Here is a 21,705-nt window from a genome sequence, read left to right on the forward strand (position 1 = left end):
GCAAACATAAAGCATGTGGAACATCAGCAGCCTGCACTTATTTATGTTTACTCAGAAGGAAATTTCACCTCTCTTAATCGGTCTTACCCCCCACCCCCATGTAAGTGTGCACAGGATCACAGCCTACATCTTTCCCACAAATCTTTATTAAGGGAATTTTCCCTTTTTTTAAGCAAACTACTGCGCTCCATTAGACCTAACACCGTCATGACGTACGAGCCATAACTGGCCAATCGGCGCTTGAGGAAGAGCAAGGCGGGCGTCGGCCGGTTGAAAACGAGGGGAGGGGAGAGCTTGCTCTTCTTCCTGCGTCTTGGCTGTTGCGTGAGCACGTTGGTTACGCACGAACGTTACGTGCCTGAAGGCGGGCTGGGGCCTGGGAGAGGCCTGACCAGTCCAAGTCAGTCAGTCAGTCGAGTCAAGTCAGTGAATAAGGGAGCGAAACAGCTTCCCCTCAGGGAGGCTGCGTGTGAGAGGAGCGTGAGGGCTTTTTTTTTTTTTTTTTTTACGCACGCCCCCACCCACGCACGCCCTCGAGCTCTTTTGTTTTCCTCCTCCGGGTGAATTACTTCGCTTCACCTCGCCGCGCGCGCGCTTTTTTTCGGGGTTTTTTTTTTTTTTTTTTTTTGAAACTCCCCTCTTCCTGTCCGTCCCCCGCCTCCTCCCCCTCGTCCTCTTCCGCCGCCACAAGGAGTTGTGTGTGGGGAGGGGGGGAGGGGAAGTAGTAGAGGAGAGGAGAGTCGTTTCCGCCGGGGGTGGGGCCACCCCGCCGCAGCTGAGGGAGAGAAGTAAAGAGCGCGAAGGGAGAGAGCGGCCGGCCGAGTGAGCGGGGACAGCGGCAGCAACAGCAGGCGGCGGCGATCACCGACTCCGGTGCTCCCTTTCCCTCTCCCTCCCCCCCTCCGCCTCTCCTCCCCACCAGGCTCTCTCGCCTCACGCCGCTGCCAACATGGAGCTCATTACGATCTTGGAGAAGACGGTCTCGCCAGGTAAAAACGGGGAGAAGGAGGGCTGGGCGGAGGCTGGGGAGGCGGCATCCCGACAGGCCCCTCTCTCCATGGGGAGGGGCGGGAGGCCAGGGGAGGAAAAACCAACTGCCTCCCCCCCCCCATATAGAATAATATGTGGGGGGTGGGTGCTATTTAAAGGTGGGTGGTCGAGGGGGAGAAAGGGGTGTCAAAGGAATGAATGGTCTCGGAAGGGAAAGGGAAGGCCACGGGGGGAGCCGAGGATGCCGGGCGGTTGGAAAAGGGGCTCCTGCCTTCTAGTGTGGGCAGCGAAGAGGTACGGTTTTTTTGGGGGGGTCAATGTTGGGGGAAGGACGAGGAAAGAGAATGGGGTGGGTGGGGGGAGGTCAGTTAGTTGGATGGGTATTTCCGCCAGCCCCACTGAAGCGGTGGGCCGAGAGTCGGTGGGTGCCCAGGCAGAAAGCTTCATCTCCGCCCCTATGTTGGTTAGGGGGGTCCCGTTGGGTGGCCTGAGTGGGTGAGGGGAGGGCGGGGACACACGAGCGAACGGCCTCTGCGTCAAGGGGGCAGCGATGTGGGGCGGGGGGTCCTGTGCGAGGCGAGCATGGAGGCGCCTCTCGTGGCACGAGGGAGGGAGGGAGAAGGGAAGGGTGGGGTGGAAGCTGCCTCTGCGAAAGGCGCCTCGGCATATGGCTGTGGGGCAAGCCGCCTTTTCTGCTCCTCGTGTGCGAAGGGCGACGGGTCTCTCTCTCTCCCCCCCCCCCCGGATATGCTCGCTTAGAGGGGGAGAGAGGGAATAAGTCTTGTGTGAATTGCGGGGTGGGTCGTGAGAGCGGGTCCCAGGCGGGGTCAGTAGAGGTCTGGGTGTAAGATCAGGATCTCTCGCAGCCTTTGACACTCGGACTGAGATGTAGCGCCGGGGGAACTTGCACACTTACATAAGAAAGCGGTCCATGTGCAGGCCGGCATTGGCCGAGGGTGGTCTTGTCTCTAGCCTGGGGTGCAGGCCCAAAGCGGAGAGGTGGGGTGGCAGCAAGAAGCGCCCCCGTGCTCAGAGCTGGCAGACTGGGGAAGTAGTGCGGCCCAGCACATGTCGGGGGAAGTTGAATGCATCTCTCCTCTCCCCCACTCCCAAAATACGCTTCGATTTGGAGGGATGCGATCTCGGGTCTCCAGAAGTGGGACTCTCGGGTGATGCACACCGGACCCACTCGCTGTGTCGGGGAGGCGATCTCCCCGCTATCCCGCCTTTGGGGAGAGAATGTATCATTTCTTTCTCTCTCTCTCTCCGCCCCCCCCCGGCCCGCCGTGAATGGAACCGAGAAAGTGAATTTCCCAGTCATCTTGAGGTGCTTCTTGCTGATAGAAACGAAGTTTGACTAGGAGGAGAAAGAGCTCCCGAGGCCCTCAATATCGGGAGGGGTCTGTTGCTGGACGCCTGGTAGGAATGTGAGCATGTGGGCGCTTCTAGATTGGTGTGGGGTGTCAGCGCCTTGATTCAAGCAGTAGAAAGAGGGGCGAGCAGATGGGGGAGTTACTGCTGAGCCGGAATTGGGGGCCGCCACTGACACCCCCTCGTGTATGTCTCCCTCCCGTCCTCCTAATCCCCTGCAGATTGCACCGAGCTTGAGGCAGCTCAGAAGTTCCTGGAACAGGCGGCCATCGAGAACCTGGTAAGAGAAAAACCGGGCTTGGGCTGCCCTTGGGTGGGGTTTGGAAAAGCGATATCCCTTTCCTGTGTGTGTTTTATTATTATGATTATTATTATTTTTTTAAAAAAAGCTATAGCAGGCCGAACCGCCATAGAGGGGCGCAGCCTAACTGAAGGGTTTTTTTTCTCTCTTTTTTTTCCTTTTTCTCTCTCGCTCTCTCTTTTTGGGGGAGGGAGGGGGAAATGCAGGAGGCAGCCAATGGCAAGACTCCCGGGAGTCGCGCCACCCAATCGTGAGGGCGCGCCGGGCCCGCGGGAGGGAAAAGGAAGGGGAGGGCGATTTGGCTCTGCCGCGCTGCATGCATGGAGGGAAAGGCGGGGGGAGGAGGATGGATAGATGAGGCCTGCGGGGGCCGGCCATGTGGGGAAGCCGGCATGAGTAGCTAGCTAGATGCCGCCGGAGGAGGAGGAGGAGGCCGCCGCTGCATGAAACGGGCCAGTCCGCCTAAGTGCTCGTAGGCGGGCCTACCTTAGGTTTCGTTTTTCCCTACTGGCTCCCCTCCCTAATTTTAGGGCTTGCCATGCTGGGCCTCCGAACCTCCCTGCATTTTCCTTTCCTTTTCCATTCGTTTACAACTCCACCCCATAGCCCTATTCTTAAAACGTCTCCCTTGAATTTGCATGCCCTCAGCACATTTTTTCAGTTTCTAAAACTTTGTGAAATAGTAATTCATTTCTGTATGCTTAAGAAGGCAAGTAGGGATACATTGTAAAAGGGGGCACAGCCAAGTGGGTGTCCTGAGTATGTCACCCACTAAACTAATGTAGAATGCAGCTTAGGTTATGTACTTGAACTGACAGCACATAAAGCAGTGAAGAAAAATTCAGTTCACTGTATATTCTAGAAAGTAGGAGAGGAGAAATGGGTAACTGAAGCCTTTTATTGGATCAGTTTAAGATGAGTGTATTGAGTTTAGCGCTTGATCTCCACGCTGAATGGAAAGGTGATTGACATTGCCTAGATTATTTGTTTTAATAAAGGCAAATGAGCCTGTGTTTCAGATGATGGACTACTTAGACATGCATGCATATTTAGGAAAAGATTGTTCAACATACATTGAAATCAGTAGTAGCATGTCCCAATTCGTTATTAGACAGGTATTACTGAGGTAGTGTTGCACGTTACATTCATTATCTGAGAGAACCTTTAAATGGCTCTTCATAACTAACACGTCTTGGGCCCCTGCCTTTAAAATCTGTGGGAATACTCTTGAGGCTTTGGGTTGACTCCAGCAATCTTGGAGGCTTTCAGAGAAGTATTGTTTCTGAATTGCATATTATGTGTTGCATTGGCATTGTTGGGTGAGTGAATAACTTACTAGGCTTCAGGTGACAAGCTGTATTCTAATTTCCATATAGGTGCTTACCTGAATCCTCCACCCCATCCACCCTGTTTCTATTTAATTTGCAGGGTCGTGTTCTGTAGGTTGCTTTGCACTGAAATATTTGATGTTAACACATACTTGCTATTTTTAGAGGTCATGCTGTACCTTTTCTACACTGTAACAGTGAAATCGAAATAAAAGGAGTAAAGACAAAGGGCACATTCGTATGTGTGTTACCTGAGCAGTGTCTTCCCACCACCCAGTAGCGTTTCTGTGAATAGCCTGACTGTTGCTTCTCTTGAAAGTTAAGCAACAGAGGGACTTTGAGATGTTCTTGTATGGTTTCATACACCACCTGTGGATAGACAGACAATGTTCTTGGGGTTAAAGCTCATGAGTTATAAAGAAGCAAGAATGTCCATGTGTAAGGTAATCTGCACCAAAATGTTCCTTTAGTGCTATGCTGATTTACTTCTTCTGCTGTGTAACAAATGCCCTTGGCCCTGAAGATCTTGCATGTTTTACATTAATGTTAAAGGTAACATTAACTATGTAAGACCCATTGCCTAGCTATCTCCCTGCCTTGCCACAATGTTTTGGTTAAGGTGCAGCCCCCTTCCAGTCAAAGCATCATATTTTAAAAATTTATCAGAGTTGCATTCCACCCTCATTCAAAAGTGTATACAAGGTATCCCATTCTATTCTCACAGTATATTTGAGATACCTGGGGTTGAGGGACAATGGTTGGCCCAAGACCAACTGGTGAGCTTTATGACTCTGTGTGGATTTGAAACTGGGTTTCTCAATTCAGTGTCTAGTGTACTATTTGCTGCACCATACTTGTTCATACTGTGAGTCCTGCAAAGAGCTGAAAAATATTTGCAGGTCATATGTGCAAAGTGCACAGATTTTAAGTGACCCAGGTCTAGGTGATTAGGAGCCAGCTTTGCCACAAATAGAAATAAGTTAATAATTGAGTGCTATCACAACTTTTAGACATCAGTGACATTCCCCTAGTGTCTGTGAATTGAGCATAGACTTAAAACCTTGTGTGTTAGAGATGGGAAGGACATCTTATGAGATAAAACACAGGATTTCCAATCAAATAGTGCTTTCAGAACTTGTTTTGTCAAGGCAGTTTGTAGCTCTGGCCTTACTTGCACTCCCTGAGGTGAAGTCCTGTGTTGCAGTACTTTAGGATTGTTTTAAGTTTTCTTCCTGGACTGCCATTTACCAGTATAACATTCGCTGCCCCTTGAATTCAGAGTTCCACACTCTGCATAAAATGTAGTGTGATTTTATTTTTTTAGGACAGAATGATAACTGGGTGGAGGAGGATCAGGAGATTGCTGCACAGCAGAGAGCAGGACTGAGTCAGGTTCTACAATACACGGTTAAATGCATCCTAACCTTAATTTACCCCTCTATAGATCAGCTTCATTGCAAAATTGCAACCATCCCTCTTCACCTAAGCTCTCTAAAGTTATCCTTTTCAGCCATATAAACACTTACCCAAGTTGCTTTCTATCTACTCACTTGTCAACTGCTCAGAGTTTTCTCTCATATTGTGTATGAGAGAGGTGAATCGCCATAAGCATTCCATAACCCTGCATAGTCCAAATGGGAGGTGCATGTGTGACGTGTGGACCGCATGTCTAGTCTTGCTTCCTGTACCACCCGTGTTCAGGCTAAGGAAGTTCATACCGGGTGGATTGAAGGGCAGGGTATAAGGCAGAGTTTGGCAATATTTTGTGGCCTGTGGGCATATTTGGAAACAGGAGAAATTATCATAGGCAACAAACACATGCCACAGCCGTAAACACACAACATCATCTATTGGCTACAACAGAATGCTGCTTTTGTGCCTAATTTCACGGGGGGGGGGGGTGTTTACCCTTTGGGTGCCAGTCCATGTGTGTGCACATGTGCAACTGCAGGAACCACATTAGTGACCCTTGATACGTGAGATCGTGTAAGAGCAACTTGAGCTGGTGTAGGATGAGGGAAATTGGTTGAAAGATGGAGAACGGATTGGGATTCTACAGGAAAGCTGAGAAAAATTCCAATGTTGCTGTTTAGGGACCAGTCGTGGATAGAGTATGGGGGTGGAGAGGCTGAGATATGAATAATACCCATGGGGATTTGGATTTGTTTTTCCTTTAAACAGATACCCTCCAAGCTGCATAACAAGTCACTTTTTGAAAGTGAGGAAACTTCCAAAAGCAGTTAGTAATATGTCATGGGTTTGTATGTAATTTCCATACAAAGAAAGTAAAAAAATTGTAATAGGCAGCCCCAGTCCCTCAAGCACTCTGAAATACTGACAAGTCTGTGATTCCTAGACACCAGTACCAAGCTTTCAGGTGTCACTATACTAATATTCCTGGATCTTTGTGACCTGGCTATGCTCCTCCATCAAAGTGGCCTGACGATGTGCCTTAAGTAAGCATTGCAGTTTGTGCCATTGGATGTTCAACCACCCACCCTATGCTGTCCCACCGTCTGCACATCCAAACTGGGTAAATAAAACTTGATGAATATCCAAACTCTACAACCTACCCTTTACCATTTGCTGTTTTTCTTTTCATGATTTCTCTTCAGCCATCCATTACTAGTCTGTCAGTGCACTCCAGTGTCACTGAAAATAAAGGGGGATTAAAATCTGTCAAGTGCTTTTGAGCAAATTGCAGTTTAACACCCATCCTGGTTTGTTGCTAGAATTTTATAGAGCCATCCTAGTTGAATATTGGCTAAATATTTCCCAGTTCGTTCATCATATTAACACATGAAGACCTTTGGGTGACAGTTTCCTTATTAGGAGATCATGTTCGAACATGCAGAACAACTCCTGTGTCCTTCGCCAAATTGACTGCTTTAAAAACCACTGCTAGCTACTTCTAGGATTTAGTTTGAAGTCACATTTCTTTTACAGCAGGGCAGTCAGCACTGAGGTGTCTGGAAAAGCCCATGAGTCAAAAAGGACACAATTGATAGTAACTTTGTGTACTTGCATAGGGTGGAAATGCTACTGATACTCAGTGTAGCTGCACTGCAGATAGTTAGCATGACTAATATTAGTTTCAGTAGGTCTATCTTGAATAGGACTTAGTTGGATACCACACATTCATTTGCCTACCGTAAAGATCATGTGCAAAACAACAGTTGATGGATATGATGTACTTCACCTTCTTCTTCTGTTAGTATTATTATTAATGCCTTAATTATACTGACTTGAGGGTATAAATTTTGACTCTGTATCATGAGTATTAAGAAGAAATTGTGGATTTGCTTAGTTGCTATCTACTATGCAGACCCAGGAGTGGGGAACTTCCTGCCTAGGTCTGTCAGGCCTCCCCATTTGGTCTGCAAGGCTGTTATGGCCAAGCCACACCCATTTGCTCTGAATTGGTGTGGGGCAGGTAAAGATGTAGCTGGACTGGAAGGTGGAGTGCAGGCACTGACCATCTGCTGATTGGTGACACTTGCAATACCTGTGCACACAGCTTTGCAGGCTCATCGGAACTTGGAAAGCACAGTGCTTTTGCCTGCATGGTTTAAATTCACATTGCACGGGCAAAAAGAGGTCACCTGACTGCATTGTGACTTCAGGTGATGGATAGCTCCAGTTCCCCATCCCTGATGTAAACGGCTTATGCCCACCTTTTCCTGCAACCCTGTTACAATCCTGTTGTACAGCCTTGTAGGAAATTCTGCATATTTGGGTTGAGTTTTAGTAGTCTAGTCCTAAAAGAATCTGCTTAGCAACTCAAGGAGAGAACTGGAATTGGGATGGTTCTGCCATGTAGCAGAATGTAGCAACTTGTTTCAGGTAGTATCCAGAAGTGGGATAGACAGCAGTGTCTGAATGCTGCAACAAGCCACCTTAAAATGTTGGCCCTACTAGGGTGGAGTGAAATGAGGATTGTTCCATTTTGGCTCAAGCAGAATATCTTGAGCTGCAATGGTCATACATACTATCTCAGCAATGGTGAAATCAGAAAATAAATTTCCATGCAATAGAGTATGACACTTGAGAGATGTATTCAAATACTGTATGAGCTTGAGCATGGAATCATTGGCTGACTTTCAGCAGGTTGCTGTGTGTCAGTTCTTAATCTAGGAGTAGGAGTAACCAGAGGTTGCTTGCACTATTTGTTTCACAGTTATATAAATCACTACTAAGAAGGACTAAACATGTATGATATTACATATTGAGGTGTGTATGTACTTTCAGCTTGGAAAAGGTAAGATTCTTCCATTCTGGTTTTTGACCCTTAAATTCAACTGTAAATGCTGTCACATTCATGCAAAGGTTAGAGTTTAGGCGTAACTACTTCTTCACTCAAGGAAAGATGCAAGCTAGCTTCAGTTACTGAATTGTATTTACCTCTCTTTTTTTGGCCAGCCCACTTTCCTTGTGGAACTGTCCAGAGTGCTGGCAAACCCAGGGAACAGCCAGGTTGCCAGAGTTGCAGCTGGTTTGCAGATCAAGAACTCTCTGACATCTAAAGACCCTGATGTTAAGGCCCAGCACCAGCAGAGATGGCTTGCAATCGATGCCAATGCTCGTCGAGAAGTCAAGAATTATGTACGTAAAAAATACAGCATTTTTGCTTTTCTTCCCAGTTGTGTTTGTTCAGCCACCCTGTTATTCTATAGTGAATGCAGATCATGCATCTACATCTGTGTTTTGAGACCTTGCTTCTACTTTTCTCTTGTTTATTTCAAAGTCAAAGAGTCTGTTCGGTCTCTGGCGTGTGAGATTGTTTTCTCAGCTTAAAGAGATTTCTTACGGTGACCTCTGGGATCCTATAATAAAATTGAAAGTCCCATGCCCAGAAGATCTGTGTGATCTAGTAATATAGCTGAAAGTCCCCTCTGTCCTTGTGCCAACAGTATTCCAAGTGTGGCGGCCTCATCTCTTGTTCCTTTCCCATCTCCTTACAGGTTTTGCAGACCTTGGGTACAGAAACCTACAGGCCCAGCTCAGCATCACAGTGCGTTGCTGGCATCGCCTGTGCAGAGATCCCCATGAATCAGTGGCCTGAACTTATTCCACAGCTGGTAGCCAATGTTACAAATCAGCACAGCACAGAACATATGAAAGAGTCGACATTGGAGGCCATCGGCTACATTTGTCAAGATATTGTAAGTGCCTACTGAGTTTGCTGTGCTAAAATCTGCTGCTTTTTCCCCCTGCACCTGCTCCTGCTCTGCTCCTCTGCTCTTTAGTGGCTTAATTTGAATCTGAACTGCCACTCGGTGGGCTCATCCCCCAAATCAGTTATGTTGTGTGTCTGCCACTTCGTCACACCAAGGTAAAAACTAATCTGTAGAACGTGGTATCTGTGTTCTACAATTTCATGAAGGAAAGCTCTTACAGAAAGTGTGTGTAGATGTGAATGTGTGCCAACAGAGGGAAGACTGCTGTGGGGGGTGGGGTTCTCATTTCTTTTTTTCTGCTTCACTTCCATCTCCACCATGCCTACTACTAGAGCCAGTGTGGTGTAGTGCTTAAGAGCGGTAGTCTTGTAATCTGGGGAACCAGGTTTGCGTCTCCGCTCTTCCACATGCAGCTGCTGGGTGACCTTGGGCCAGTCACACTTCTTTGAAGTCTCTCAGCCCCACTCACCTCACAGAGTGTTTGTTGTGGGGGGAGGAAGGGAAAGGAGAATGTTAGCCGCTTTGAGACTCCTGAAGGGGAGTGAAAGGCAGGATATCAAATCCAAACTCTTCTCTTCTGTTGCACTGGTCCTCTTGCCACAAATTTCTTCTTGTTCCTTTTCCTCTGCTGCGCCACTGTTCTTCAAGGAAAAAATGCTCTGTTCTGGGAGCCTAAATGTTTGAGGACTTTCGCTTGTGTTCCCTACAAGATCAGGCATGCTGCTGACCCAGAGTAACTAGATACATTTGTTATGGAGAAAGAGGCATGCATTTATTCTGTACTTTCATGGAACATCTGTCCCTGTAGGTTAGAAGTCGTAAGTGAATTGGGTGCTTAGCTGTTCTGCGAGATACCTCCATGCTGGTTGTGATCTGGCAAAGAATCTCCTCTTGACATTTTTTGCTTATTTTGATTCCTGTTTTTAGGATCCAGAACAGCTTCAGGACAAGTCTAATGAGATATTGACAGCCATTATCCAGGGCATGAGGAAAGAAGAGCCAAGTAATAATGTGAAGCTAGCGGCTACCAATGCACTCCTTAACTCTTTGGAATTCACCAAAGCAAATTTTGACAAAGAGGTAAGTGGTCAGATATTAGTGCGGTGGAGAGTGAGTGTGGCTGAAGAGGGAAACTAATGGGACATGAGAAATAAATCCATGGTCCGTGATGAGAAACCATGCACCACTCTGAGTTTTGATGCATTCCCATTTCTGCTGAGACTTGGATTTATGTGTTAGCAGCCTGTTATGAGAAGCATAATCCTATTGCAGTGGTGAAGAGTGAATACTAAATCAACTAAAATTGTAACTCTCAAATAATCCTGTGAATTTTAACTGATATGCTACCGGAGGCACTCTAGGAACTCTGTAAAAGAGTTTTGCAGCTTGTAAGCTAGCACCTCCTTCCATGCCCTTGATGGAGATCACTTCAGTACATAGGGAGTAAAGCAGTCTCTTGGGTATGCAGGGCCTGCAATTTGCTTCCTAAGCAGTCTGTGCTCTGAAGCCTAGTTTGTGTGTTCTTCTCCATCTTGGGGTATGATACTGCCTGTGGGTGAATTCCTTTGTCTGAATTTGCTGCATAACTATTTCTCAGGCATTGCCAGTGTATTACAGGCAAGAGCTATGTTTTAGCATTTTTGGAAAAGTAGTGCAGACCGTCTTATCAGTCAGTACAGGCAATGTCATCCCTGCCCTGAGCCTTTGGAAACCATTAAAGCTGTGTCTGGAATGGTGATTGCAGGGGCCAGGTTTTAGGGTTTCCCCCCCTTCTTTTAACTGGTTGAGGCATGGAAGGAAGCTCTCAGGTAGCGTAAATGCAGATCTGTAATCCTTGCCTCTTCAATGTAGAGGCTTTCGGAAAGAACGAGAGAACCTCTCCGAATGGGTGCAAATCATTTATTTCAGTTTTCTACACCCGAGGAATAATTGCTGAAGTAATCTTCCTTACCTTTTGGTATCTAACTTTACCAGAAAACATAAAGATTAAGAATTAAACTACTTAATTAGCCGCTTAAAAAATAGAAATAACTGCAGTGTTCTGGGAAGACAATTGGGGTTTTTTAAATCTTGCGGAGTCAGTTGGTACTTAGAAGTCTAACCCTTTTCTATTTTGTGAAAATGAGAAGTCCTGTTTTTAACAAGTCTTAGTTTAAAAAAACTTATTTCTAGCTTATTATATTAAAAAACTCAAATAATTACTGGGAAAAGAAACCAGAGTGACCAAATGTCGGAGCCTACCTTTTCACGTGGAAAGCAGAGTGATGAAACCCTGATTTGCTTTATATCCTGCAATTTTTTAATCTGGTCCTTGACTTAAATGAACACAAGTCAAAATATATTTGATCATGATACCCTCAGCTTTCTTTTTGTATAAGCATATTGCGTATAGGTGACAATAGTGGCTGACCTGTTTGTCAAAGCTGTCGGTAGGAAGAGGCAATAATTTATGCCCTAAGCATGCAAGAGTTTGAGCCTTTTCTGACCATTGTCCATGCTTCACTGGTGGGTTGCCCGTATATTGAGAACCACAGCTGGCAAGAAAAACTGAAATTGTCAGTGTTGTAGTGCAGTGTTTTATTTTGGAAACAAAATACTTTATTGCCAGGAAGCTTTGAAACTTCCAGTCCTAATCATCTGTGTTTCTCTCTTCTCTCTCCCTATTTCCAGTCTGAAAGGCACTTTATTATGCAAGTAGTCTGTGAAGCAACACAGTGTCCGGATACAAGGGTAAGTTAAGTCCTAAACTGTTGTCAGTAGTAACTGATAGTAGTTCTGGTCAGTGTTCAAAACTCCCGCTGCTCTAGCTGCATTTTGCGACAGGGAATTTCATTAGCGTGAGCAGTTTCTGAGCTATGGGCGCAGTACTACGCCTAAGATTTCAGATTAACACTGCAGAGTGGAAGGAAAGGAGGACCTTTTTCTGCCTCCCCACTTCCAGCTACTCTGAAGACTGGAGAAGAGACCCTCTTAAGAATATTAGGGGGGCGGGCAGGGGTAGGACTAGATCATGTGAAAAATGAACATCATAATTTGGCTGCCGTTCATTCATTTTCAACTTTGTATTCTTGTTATAAAAAAGCGTGCCTAGACACTCCGTTGTTGCGCCTATAACCTAGGTTTAAGGTGCCATTTAGCTCCTAGCTTTCATATCTCAGTTTCTAGCCCTGGTCCTGGTATTATGGAACTAGTCAGAGCATACTTTTTTCTCCAAAACGAGCATGAGAAATGTCTTTAAATAATCCTGTTTTTAATTGTCCTTTAATCAAGATAATCTATATATGTGGTGCTTTAGAGTTGTGTACACAAAACAAAAGACATGTATCTGTCCCCAAGGAACTTGCAATCTAAATTGACAGTGGCGCAGACAACCGAAGAATGGGGAAAGGACATTTGGGTAGGCAAAGTATTAATGTGAGCAAATCCCATTGTGCACCCTTAAGATAGGTTGCAGTTGGAGATGCGGGTTAAAAGGCTTGGAGAGATTTGAGGAGGGGCTTGATGTGGTCTGAGCAATGGGAGAAACGAATGATATCAGCAGTGGCGTTTTGGGTAGAGGTGGGAGGGTTGATGCAGGCAGGTCAGAGAAAAGGAATGTAAAGGCAGGAGATGGCCAGAGCATGGACCACAGTTTTAGCCGAGAGGACTTCAAGAGGTCACATTTTTGCCATTCATCAGCAAGAAGCAATATGATTTAGCAACATAATTGAACAATTGGGGAGAGGAACACAAATGAGTTAAGTATAATGCTAGGGATGCAAAGCTTCGTTTCAGTTGCAAGCAAACATGATCTACACCTGCAGAGGTGATGCTTGCCAGTTGCTATCAAAGGTCTGTCTAGCCCATCATTCTGTTTCCAGCTGTGACAGCCAGATGCTGCTCAGAAGCTGGTAAGTAGGTGGAATAGCAGTGCTGCTATTTTGGCAGTGGCAGGTAATCCGGATCATGCTTCCATTTTCAGCTCTGGCAGCTAATAAGTCCTTGGTTCATACCTCTTGTGAATTGCGGTGTTGGGTTTTGCAGTTGGATCTCTCCTGAGTATATGTGGCTGCCTCATTACCACAATTGGCTGTCTACTGGGAATGGGTCTGATTGTGAACCTTTGTCTGTTCTCGTAACTTCAGTTATGGTGATTGTCCTAACAGACTGCGGATACTGAGGTCATGTGGCCCCATAATTATGCAGGCTGCAACCCTGCTGGTTCCAAGAGGCCACTGGAGGGGATGTGCTGCAGTGAGCACTAGCACAAGACTCCTTGCCTTTGGTGAAAGCTTTTTGGTGCTTTGTCTGCAGCATTATTATGTAATATAAGGTGAATACATCTGATATAATTCACCATGGGAACAAAATAAGCTATACTTGATCAAGTCATCTTTATTTATATATATCTATAATAAGCTTTCATTTTACAATATTTAAACATCTTCATTTTCACATTATTTTTGCTCATATGAGCTAGTCGACTTCTGCCCCTCCCGTCTCATGGTTACTTTAATTTTTATTTTGACATTTTATTTTATTTTGTACTTCTTCCTTTTGTACGATTCATCATTTCCGATTACAATTTTTTAAAGAATATGTAAAAAGGTATAATTTTCATCATTACAAGTCTTATTAAGTCAATCCTGCTAGTGTTAATTGTTTACTTGATCAAGTCATCTTTGAGGCAGCTTCCAACAAGTTGCACACATAGGTTATCAAGTGGTTGTTACATGGTAGCATCCTTCCTGCCAAACGGTGAATTCTGCAGCTGGTTGGAAGTCTGGAGGAGGAAATTGGGAGTCATCAATTTCTCCTTGCCCCTTGGCAGGATCACTAGCTTACCAAGAGAGTCAATGCATCAAATCCTCAACGCGTTAAATTGTTGCTTGGCAAATGATTGTACTTATTTGTCCATAACCGAGTATGATTCACACGGGCATTTTGAAGCGATGCCCTGCGGCAATGTTCTTCCCCAGTGTTGTGACAAAGCAGTCTTGTGGGAAATCGTCCTGGGTTGTGACAAAGTAATCGTGTCTTGAAAAATGGTAGAAAACGAGCATTTAAAGAGCTTGGCTGTGTAGGCATTCCATAAGAATGGGTGCTTTAGAGTAAGGCAGGTTGCCTTTCTTCCAAGCCTTTTCAGAATGCTGTGAAAAGAACCCTGGCAAAATGGCAAAGCTTGTGGCATTGCTGCTTTTAATGCACTGCAGTGATACTATGGTTGACTTCAGTGATTATTTTTCATAGCTAGGAAGGCTCACATCTTTCATTACTATGACACTTATTAAAAATACCATAGGAAGGCTATTTCTCTGGTACAATGTGCAAAATGCTTTACATTCCTCCTTTTGTTCCAGTCTCCTAGTAGTTTTTTCCCCCATTTAGAATTGGGAAGCAGACCATGAATTGCTGCTTGGTCAACCAATGCAGTATTAACTGCAGAATTTTTTGGGATCCATGTTCCACTGCTTTAACTGGTACAACAATAAGCTTTTTTTGCTTCCACAGAGCATCCATGGAGGTAATGGGTCCTGTCTTTTTATTTGCCTTTAGGTGCGAGTAGCTGCCTTACAGAACTTGGTGAAGATTATGTCCCTCTATTATCAGTACATGGAGACGTATATGGGTCCTGCACTTTTTGCTGTGAGTATTCAAGCCTGGGAATCGAGAACGGAAGTGTAGGTACTTAGTGTAGGTGCGTTGCTTTAGTAAAGCAGCAACAATGATCTCAAATGCCTTCTCTCTCTCCCTCTCCAAAGATCACAATTGAAGCTATGAAAAGTGACATTGATGAGGTAGCTCTACAAGGAATTGAGTTCTGGTCAAATGTCTGTGATGAAGAAATGGACCTTGCTATTGAGGCATCAGAGGTGAGTGATCAGGGGGTGACAGTTCTAACTTTCTGTAGCAGCCTTCGGTCCATGATGAGACACCATGCACCACTCTGACTAAAGTGATGCGACGACCTATAACGCTGAGACCGAACTTTCCTAAGAGCAGGAGGTGCTATTAGCTTTGAAGGAGACAGGGCTTACCGTATGTCCTACTTAAGAGGATATTGCTGGACCCAAAAATAAAGATAACCATTTGTAGTGCAGTGTTATACCTTAAAGTACAAGCAATAAGTGATCTACAAGTATCCAATTGACATGTGGTGGCTCATTGCAGCAACCCGGAAGTGGCCAGAAAGGGGGGCAAGGTGGGCTTATGTTTGCCCCACCAAAGTGCCCAGGGGGTCAAGAATGTTACCCCTGCACAGATTGGTTGCCGCCTGCAAATACAAACAGAACAATACTTGCAGGGGGAAGGAGGTTTGGGGGAAGAGGGAGGGGGTAGGCTTTGGTAGTGCCTACTAGGAATATACTGCATGCAAATATTTCAAGGTGCAGATCCAGATGTCTGGGTGCTTGTTATCTTTGTGTCACCTGCTGAAGACTGCTTTTTCGCAAGAGTAAATAAGTCCTCTGACCCCTGAGCATTTTGGAGATGGGGGCACCAATTCCTTCCAGTGTAGATCACACTTTTAGCCACCAAGAGGATACACAGAGTCCTATTACATTGCCCCACCATCAAGGACTGTAGCACTGGAATATAATTGAATGTAGTGTGAGCATCTTGAGATTTTTAGTGATTTTCCTAGGATCACGTTAACACGGACAATGACTTCTGGCCAGAATAGGTTCACTTATAGGGCATTAGCAGATCATACATTTCCTTCCAAACTACAAGCAGCAACCAAGATTTGGTTTTGACTTACCACATGTTCAGCGAAAACGATAAGCCCATGTCCAGACAACATGGCAACCCAGACTCTGGCTTGTTTTGTCTGTGAGGGGGATGTGTAGCAGGTTTTCTTAGTTTTAAACAATGGTTTAATATGATATGTGAACTGGGCTTAGGTGATCTTCAGAGAGCCCAGGTGGTATTTAAAGTTTCAATTAAGCAAGCCAATTTCAAATGGATGATTGAAACTAATGGAAATGTGTGTGGATTTTGTTTTTAGGCAGCAGAGCAAGGAAAACCACCAGAGCACACCAGCAAATTCTATGCCAAGGGTGCACTTCAGTACCTTGTCCCAATTCTCACGCAGACACTGACCAAACAGGTAAGTGATGGGTATGCCTGCATCACTGTGCACTGTTAGTGTGGTTAAGGGCCTTTGGCAACAGTTCTTGTAAGTTTGAAGGAACAGCATTGGAATATATCCTGCTCCCCTGAAAAGAATAGTGTGGTCTTAACAAAGTAATGTGCCCCATTCTACAGTGGACTGTCTTTTCCTATCACTTGCAGTTGTACAAGGTCTCTGAAATACCCATGGCAGTCTTTGGTCTGTGATGAGATTGCATTCACTCTACTCATTAGCAATGTCCCACCCCCTCTACTTGTTGCCATATAGAGGCTCAGAACTCTTGAGTGCTCGCCACTCCATCCAATAGGAGGCAGGCTCTTTGAATAATCACTGCTCAGGGCTGGACCAGGAGGTGTCTCCCGCTTCTCAGAAACTTTTATTTCTAGCAAACACATAAACAATACTTCAGTTTTGTTGACCTGAAGCTGTCCCTTAGTATATGCTACTCTTTTATAGTAAGCTGTTACATCTTTTTAATTAAAAACTACAAAATGGGAGATTCAGGAGGATTGTATATAGGCAATGGGTCTTTTCGGTTCAAATTAAGCTTCTTCATAGTATTAAAAATATAGAGTACTGTATAGAGCATTTACCACAAGAGTGCTCTGTATAAAGTAGCTTTCCAGTTTCTACTGGAAAAGTAGTCAACATTGCTTCATGTGTGTGGTAACCAACTTTTTTTTGCTTTGTGAAATTGACTCAGTATACAGCCGTACCTTGGAAGTCAAACAGAATCCGTTCTAGAAGTCCGTTCGACTTCCAAACATTCGGAAACCCAAGCACTGCTTCTGATTGGCTGCAGGAAGCTCCTGCAGCCAATCAGGAGCCGCAGAAGCCCCATTGGACATTTGGGTTTCAAAGAACGTTTGCAAACCAGAACACTCACTTTAGGGTTTGCAATGTTCAGGAGCCAAAATGTCTGAATACCAAGGTGTTTGGGAGCCAAGGTACAATTGTAGTTTGCTTTGGCCTGGATTCTCAGTTCTACCTACTAGTTTCAAAAATGTCATGCCTTGCTTACGTAGTCCAACAGAGATTGATTTGGGTGTTATCCCTTTCACCTTAGGATGAGAATGACGATGATGATGACTGGAACCCCTGCAAAGCTGCTGGGGTCTGCCTCATGCTCCTGGCCACTTGTTGCGAAGATGACATTGTTCCTCATGTTCTGCCCTTCATCAAAGAACACATTAAAAACCCAGACTGGCGATATAGAGATGCTGCAGTCATGGCATTTGGATGCATTTTGGAAGGACCAGAGCCCAACCAGCTCAAACCCCTTGTTATTCAGGTAAGATGTTGCAGTAGTGGGGGGGGGTACTTGAACTTTGGAGCCACGAGAGTATACATAGTATTGGTATTGGCTTGTCCATTTGTCCAGTTGTTTAGATTTTACTAGAAAACATCTCACTGCACTCTGTGAAGTAGGATATACATAGGGGCCATATGTGGTCCTTGGTCACCTATAAAAATGTGCTTTTTTTAAAAAAAAGGAAAATATTACAATGAAACAATAATCATACAAATGCATTCTGAAATAACCCATAAAAGACCAAATCATAGCAATATAAACCAAACACATTCGTCGCAGGTGGCATAATAAAAAAATCAGCATAACAATTCAATAGACCTTGGCTCTTCTATATGAGACGTCAACAAACAGCAAGACAATTTGCTTCAGATTCCTTTTAACTACCAGATGTGCCTTCTTTCTACAAAAGTCAAAGGCCCTGAGGAAGATGAATAAGCTAAACATTGTGTGCATTTCTGTGTAGATCATGAGTCTTGTCTGACAGTAGGAAATACTGTATGGACTTCCTTTATTTTTGGTAGAAAAGGTGGTAAAGTTTGTTGCCCCGAGGCTGTAGAAATGAGGGAATAGTACACTGGTGTGTCACCGGCCAGAGGGACAAGAGCCACAGGGAAATTTTATATCCCTCCCCAAAAAGAATACCATGGCAAGATGAGCTATTGGCCAGAGAAGAACAGCTTGTTCCCCTGCCCCTGCAAGATCAGAAAGAATGTCCCTTCGCCAACTATCTAAAAAGCGTTATATAAATATAAAATAAAGAGTATTGTCTTCTTAATTATCCATTTCTCTTCCAGGCTATGCCTACCCTAATAGAATTAATGAAGGACCCCAGTGTAGTAGTAAGAGATACAACTGCATGGACTGTGGGTCGGATCTGCGAGCTGCTTCCGGAAGCAGCCATAAACGATATTTACCTCGCTCCACTGTTGCAGTGTCTAATTGAAGGCTTGGGTGCAGAGCCTAGAGTGGCCTCCAATGTATGCTGGGTAAGACAGAATCCTTTTTCTGTGGTGAGGCTTCATCAGAAGAAAACGACTAGTATTTGGGGAGCAGCAGCTGTGCGGAGTCAAAGTGGTGGGGTTGTGTTGCTTTTATTGGTGCAATATTGGGAAGTGACGTTGTGTTTAGGTTTTGTACAATACACACCTGGTTCAGCCGGTGGGGCAGGAAACCACTTAGAACTTGTGCTGATTCTGAGTTGTGGTGACAGTACTGTTTTAATTAGATTTTATATAATGGGGATAAGGGAAGCAAAGGAGAGGTGCATTGAGTCAGATTCAAATGAAAACGATTGTCTGCTAGCGGAACATGCTTTCCTGAAACAGTGTGCTCCTTCTAAGCTGTTGACATCTGCTGTCTTTCAGGCTTTCTCTAGTTTGGCAGAAGCTGCTTATGAAGCTGCTGACGTGGCTGATGATCAGGAGGAGCCTGCAACGTACTGCTTATCCTCATCATTTGAACTAATAGTTCAGAAACTATTAGAGACCACTGACAGGTAATGAAGCCTGTAGGCTGTGAGCCGTTGCCCTTCTGTAGTTAGATTGAGAAGGTAGGCCTAGTAAAACCTGGTTAAGGCAAAGTATCAGTAAACTTCAATAGAGGTTGAACCGTATGCATCCACATGAGTGTAGGAAAAGCACAGAATGCAGCTTCCTAAAAAGAAGTTGGCATTCATACACACACATGTGCATATACATAAAATGCACATTGTTGCAAAGTTATGCACAAAGCCCTCTCAGGCTCTTTGCCCTTACATATGACTAGCAGAAGCAGCAGTTTTTTCTGTAAAATAATAAAATATGCAGAATCATATGAAATCATGCAAGTTTGCTTAGCATGCATTGATTGTGCAGGTTGCAAAATTCCCTTTCTCTCATCATAGAAAATGGGATATCCTGGTACAGAATGCTGTGGTTTTCTTAGCACAGGGTGTGGGCAGCCCTAGGCATAGGCGCCTTGAAGCTTGAGTTTTATAATGTCACAGTTCCAAAAAGGAACTTTACTTCAGGCAGAGAGGAAAGGTAGCTAACTTCTCTTAAGTACTAGAGCAAAATTGGATTGCAAAATTACTTCAGGCAGAGAGGAAAGGTAGCTAACTTCTCTTAAGTACTAGAACAAAATTGGATTGCAAAATCATATATAATCATATAAACTAAAGCAAGTCAAAGCGTTTGGTTAGCTGGCTGTGCGCTGTCTCAGACTTGGCAACCTTTCATTGTATGCCAACTTGAGATCTTGTGCATATCTACCCCCTAATATGGTCTTATAAAATATCTTGTCTTGCCCATTTATGCAATGTACAGCAGCTTTTGCCAACTTTGTGCCCTCCATATGTTTTTGGACTGCCACTCTCATCACACCCTGCAACCTGAAAGTACTTTATGGGCTTTCAGTCTATTTCTGGATTTTGCTATAATCATGCTTTATACTTCAAAAAATAATTGGCTGAGTTGACTGCTTAAATGTTCTCGGCCGTGGCGCCCCCCCCCCCCCCGCCACTGGATTGGCTGGCTGGCGATGATGTGGCCGGGATACCCCTGGGCAACACGGGACTTCGTCCCCCGGAGGAGGGGGGTGGCCACGCAGTCCACCACAACTCCTCCCCACAGGTAAGTGGAGCAGACTTTCTGAAAGAGCTCTGTTGTCATGGGATTGTAAAAGTGAGGCTAAGAGCCCCTTTTTCCTAAAAGACCCTTATGGCAAAGGAAAGATTGACCATGGCCAGACTGCCCAATTAACCACATCTGTTGCCTGCTTGGCTCTTCCCATTGCTTTCAGTTTGATCTGCCTTTAATGGTGTTGCTATCCGCATTTCAGTTATGCCAGTAGAGAGGTGGACAAAAGTTAAATCGTGCCATGATGGTTAGCATTTAACTTGCATTGTGTTCTCTAGGGTGTTAAAAGCAATCTTTTTCTTTCTACTTCAGGCCTGATGGACACCAGAATAACCTAAGGAGTGCTGCTTATGAAGCTCTGATGGAAATAGTGAAAAACAGTGCCAAGGACTGTTACCCTGCTGTTCAGAAGACAACTTTAGTCATTATGGAACGGCTACAGCAAGTGCTCCAAATGGAGGTTAGCTGGATGGCAAAAAAGTGTTGATGTGTGCCCCAACAGATGAGTAGTGCCAAATGGAGTAGTAATATAACTTTGCAGTGATAGTGGAGGTAGTTCTTTGTGTCTTCTTACATGCTTTCTATCATTTCCTGCAAAGTTCACCTATCAATTTTGGGGGAGGGGGCTTAATATGTACAAAGACTGGAATATAAGAACCACTTGCTACCTATAGTGGGATTTCCAAGTGTGCGCATTTTGTAAGCTGCCTTGAGAATGCTTTTAACTTTGGAAAGGCAGCATGCAAATAAAATGATTGGTTGATTCAGGTTATTTTCCCCTGATTTAAATGTGTTTATCTCCCTCTAACCACAGTATTGGCATGTAAACATAGGCTTTCACCTAACATAATCATAAGAGACCAGAGTTTGTTCTGGTTATAGAATTATTGATGCACTGTGCTATTCCTAATTATGACATCTGGATATGTGTCTTCTTTTCAGTCCCATATCCAGAGCACGTCTGATAGAATCCAGTTCAATGATCTGCAGTCTTTGCTGTGTGCCACTTTACAGGTAAAAACTTGTTCTTAAATTTATATGCAGCGTGAAGACATACAAAAGTACTTAGTGTGAGGGCTAGTGAGGAGAGATCAAGGGGAAACAGATACGAGTTGGGATTTTTCACAAGTGTCTCCAGGAATACTTCTGTAACTCAGACGTGAGATTTTTTCTTTTCTTTTGAAGTTGTGAATAAGAAGGCTGCCTAGACGTATCTTAAGAGGGGGTATGGAACACAGTATGTTTCTTTTACCCCTTGTCCAAATATCAGCTCATCACTTAATTGAAAGGGTGTCTTAAGGAAAGATTGTGAGGCAGTAGAAGATTAATACCGGAGGGCACTGAGGTAGCTGACATGGTGCCCTACAGATGTTTAGGGACTACAACTTCCACCATCCTCACCATTGGCCAGATTGCTGGGGTTGATGGGAATTGGAGTCCAGCAACATCTAGAGGGCATCACAATAGGGGCGACCTATTAAAGCTAGCACATTTCCCATC

General features: G+C 44.8%; 1 protein-coding gene across 2 annotated transcripts in view; it reads left to right on the forward strand.

Annotated features, from left to right (window-relative positions):
• Window positions 1–364: 364 nt before the first annotated feature.
• The window catches only part of KPNB1 (karyopherin subunit beta 1), a gene marked incomplete at its 3' end in the record, with an annotated part of 31,888 nt that continues 10,547 nt past the window's right edge, over window positions 365–21,705 (forward strand). Inside the window, exons 1-14 of one of the 2 annotated variants that reach the window (XM_081837728.1) lie at window positions 365–989; window positions 2,583–2,641; window positions 8,410–8,592; window positions 8,952–9,152; window positions 10,095–10,247; window positions 11,838–11,897; window positions 14,703–14,792; window positions 14,909–15,019; window positions 16,153–16,254; window positions 17,345–17,569; window positions 18,385–18,576; window positions 18,955–19,085; window positions 20,518–20,665; window positions 21,148–21,219. In XM_081837728.1, coding sequence (XP_081693854.1) covers window positions 950–989; window positions 2,583–2,641; window positions 8,410–8,592; window positions 8,952–9,152; window positions 10,095–10,247; window positions 11,838–11,897; window positions 14,703–14,792; window positions 14,909–15,019; window positions 16,153–16,254; window positions 17,345–17,569; window positions 18,385–18,576; window positions 18,955–19,085; window positions 20,518–20,665; window positions 21,148–21,219 — 1,767 coding nt within the window. In that variant the 5' untranslated portion in view covers window positions 365–949. The remainder of the gene's footprint in view (window positions 990–2,582; window positions 2,642–8,409; window positions 8,593–8,951; window positions 9,153–10,094; window positions 10,248–11,837; window positions 11,898–14,702; window positions 14,793–14,908; window positions 15,020–16,152; window positions 16,255–17,344; window positions 17,570–18,384; window positions 18,577–18,954; window positions 19,086–20,517; window positions 20,666–21,147; window positions 21,220–21,705) is intronic. The other variant, XM_081837729.1, reaches the window with a different exon arrangement.

The sequence above is a fragment of the Podarcis erhardii genome, assembly GCF_964252035.2.
Source record: "Podarcis erhardii genome assembly, chromosome: 13".
Lineage (NCBI taxonomy): Eukaryota > Metazoa > Chordata > Lepidosauria > Squamata > Lacertidae > Podarcis > Podarcis erhardii.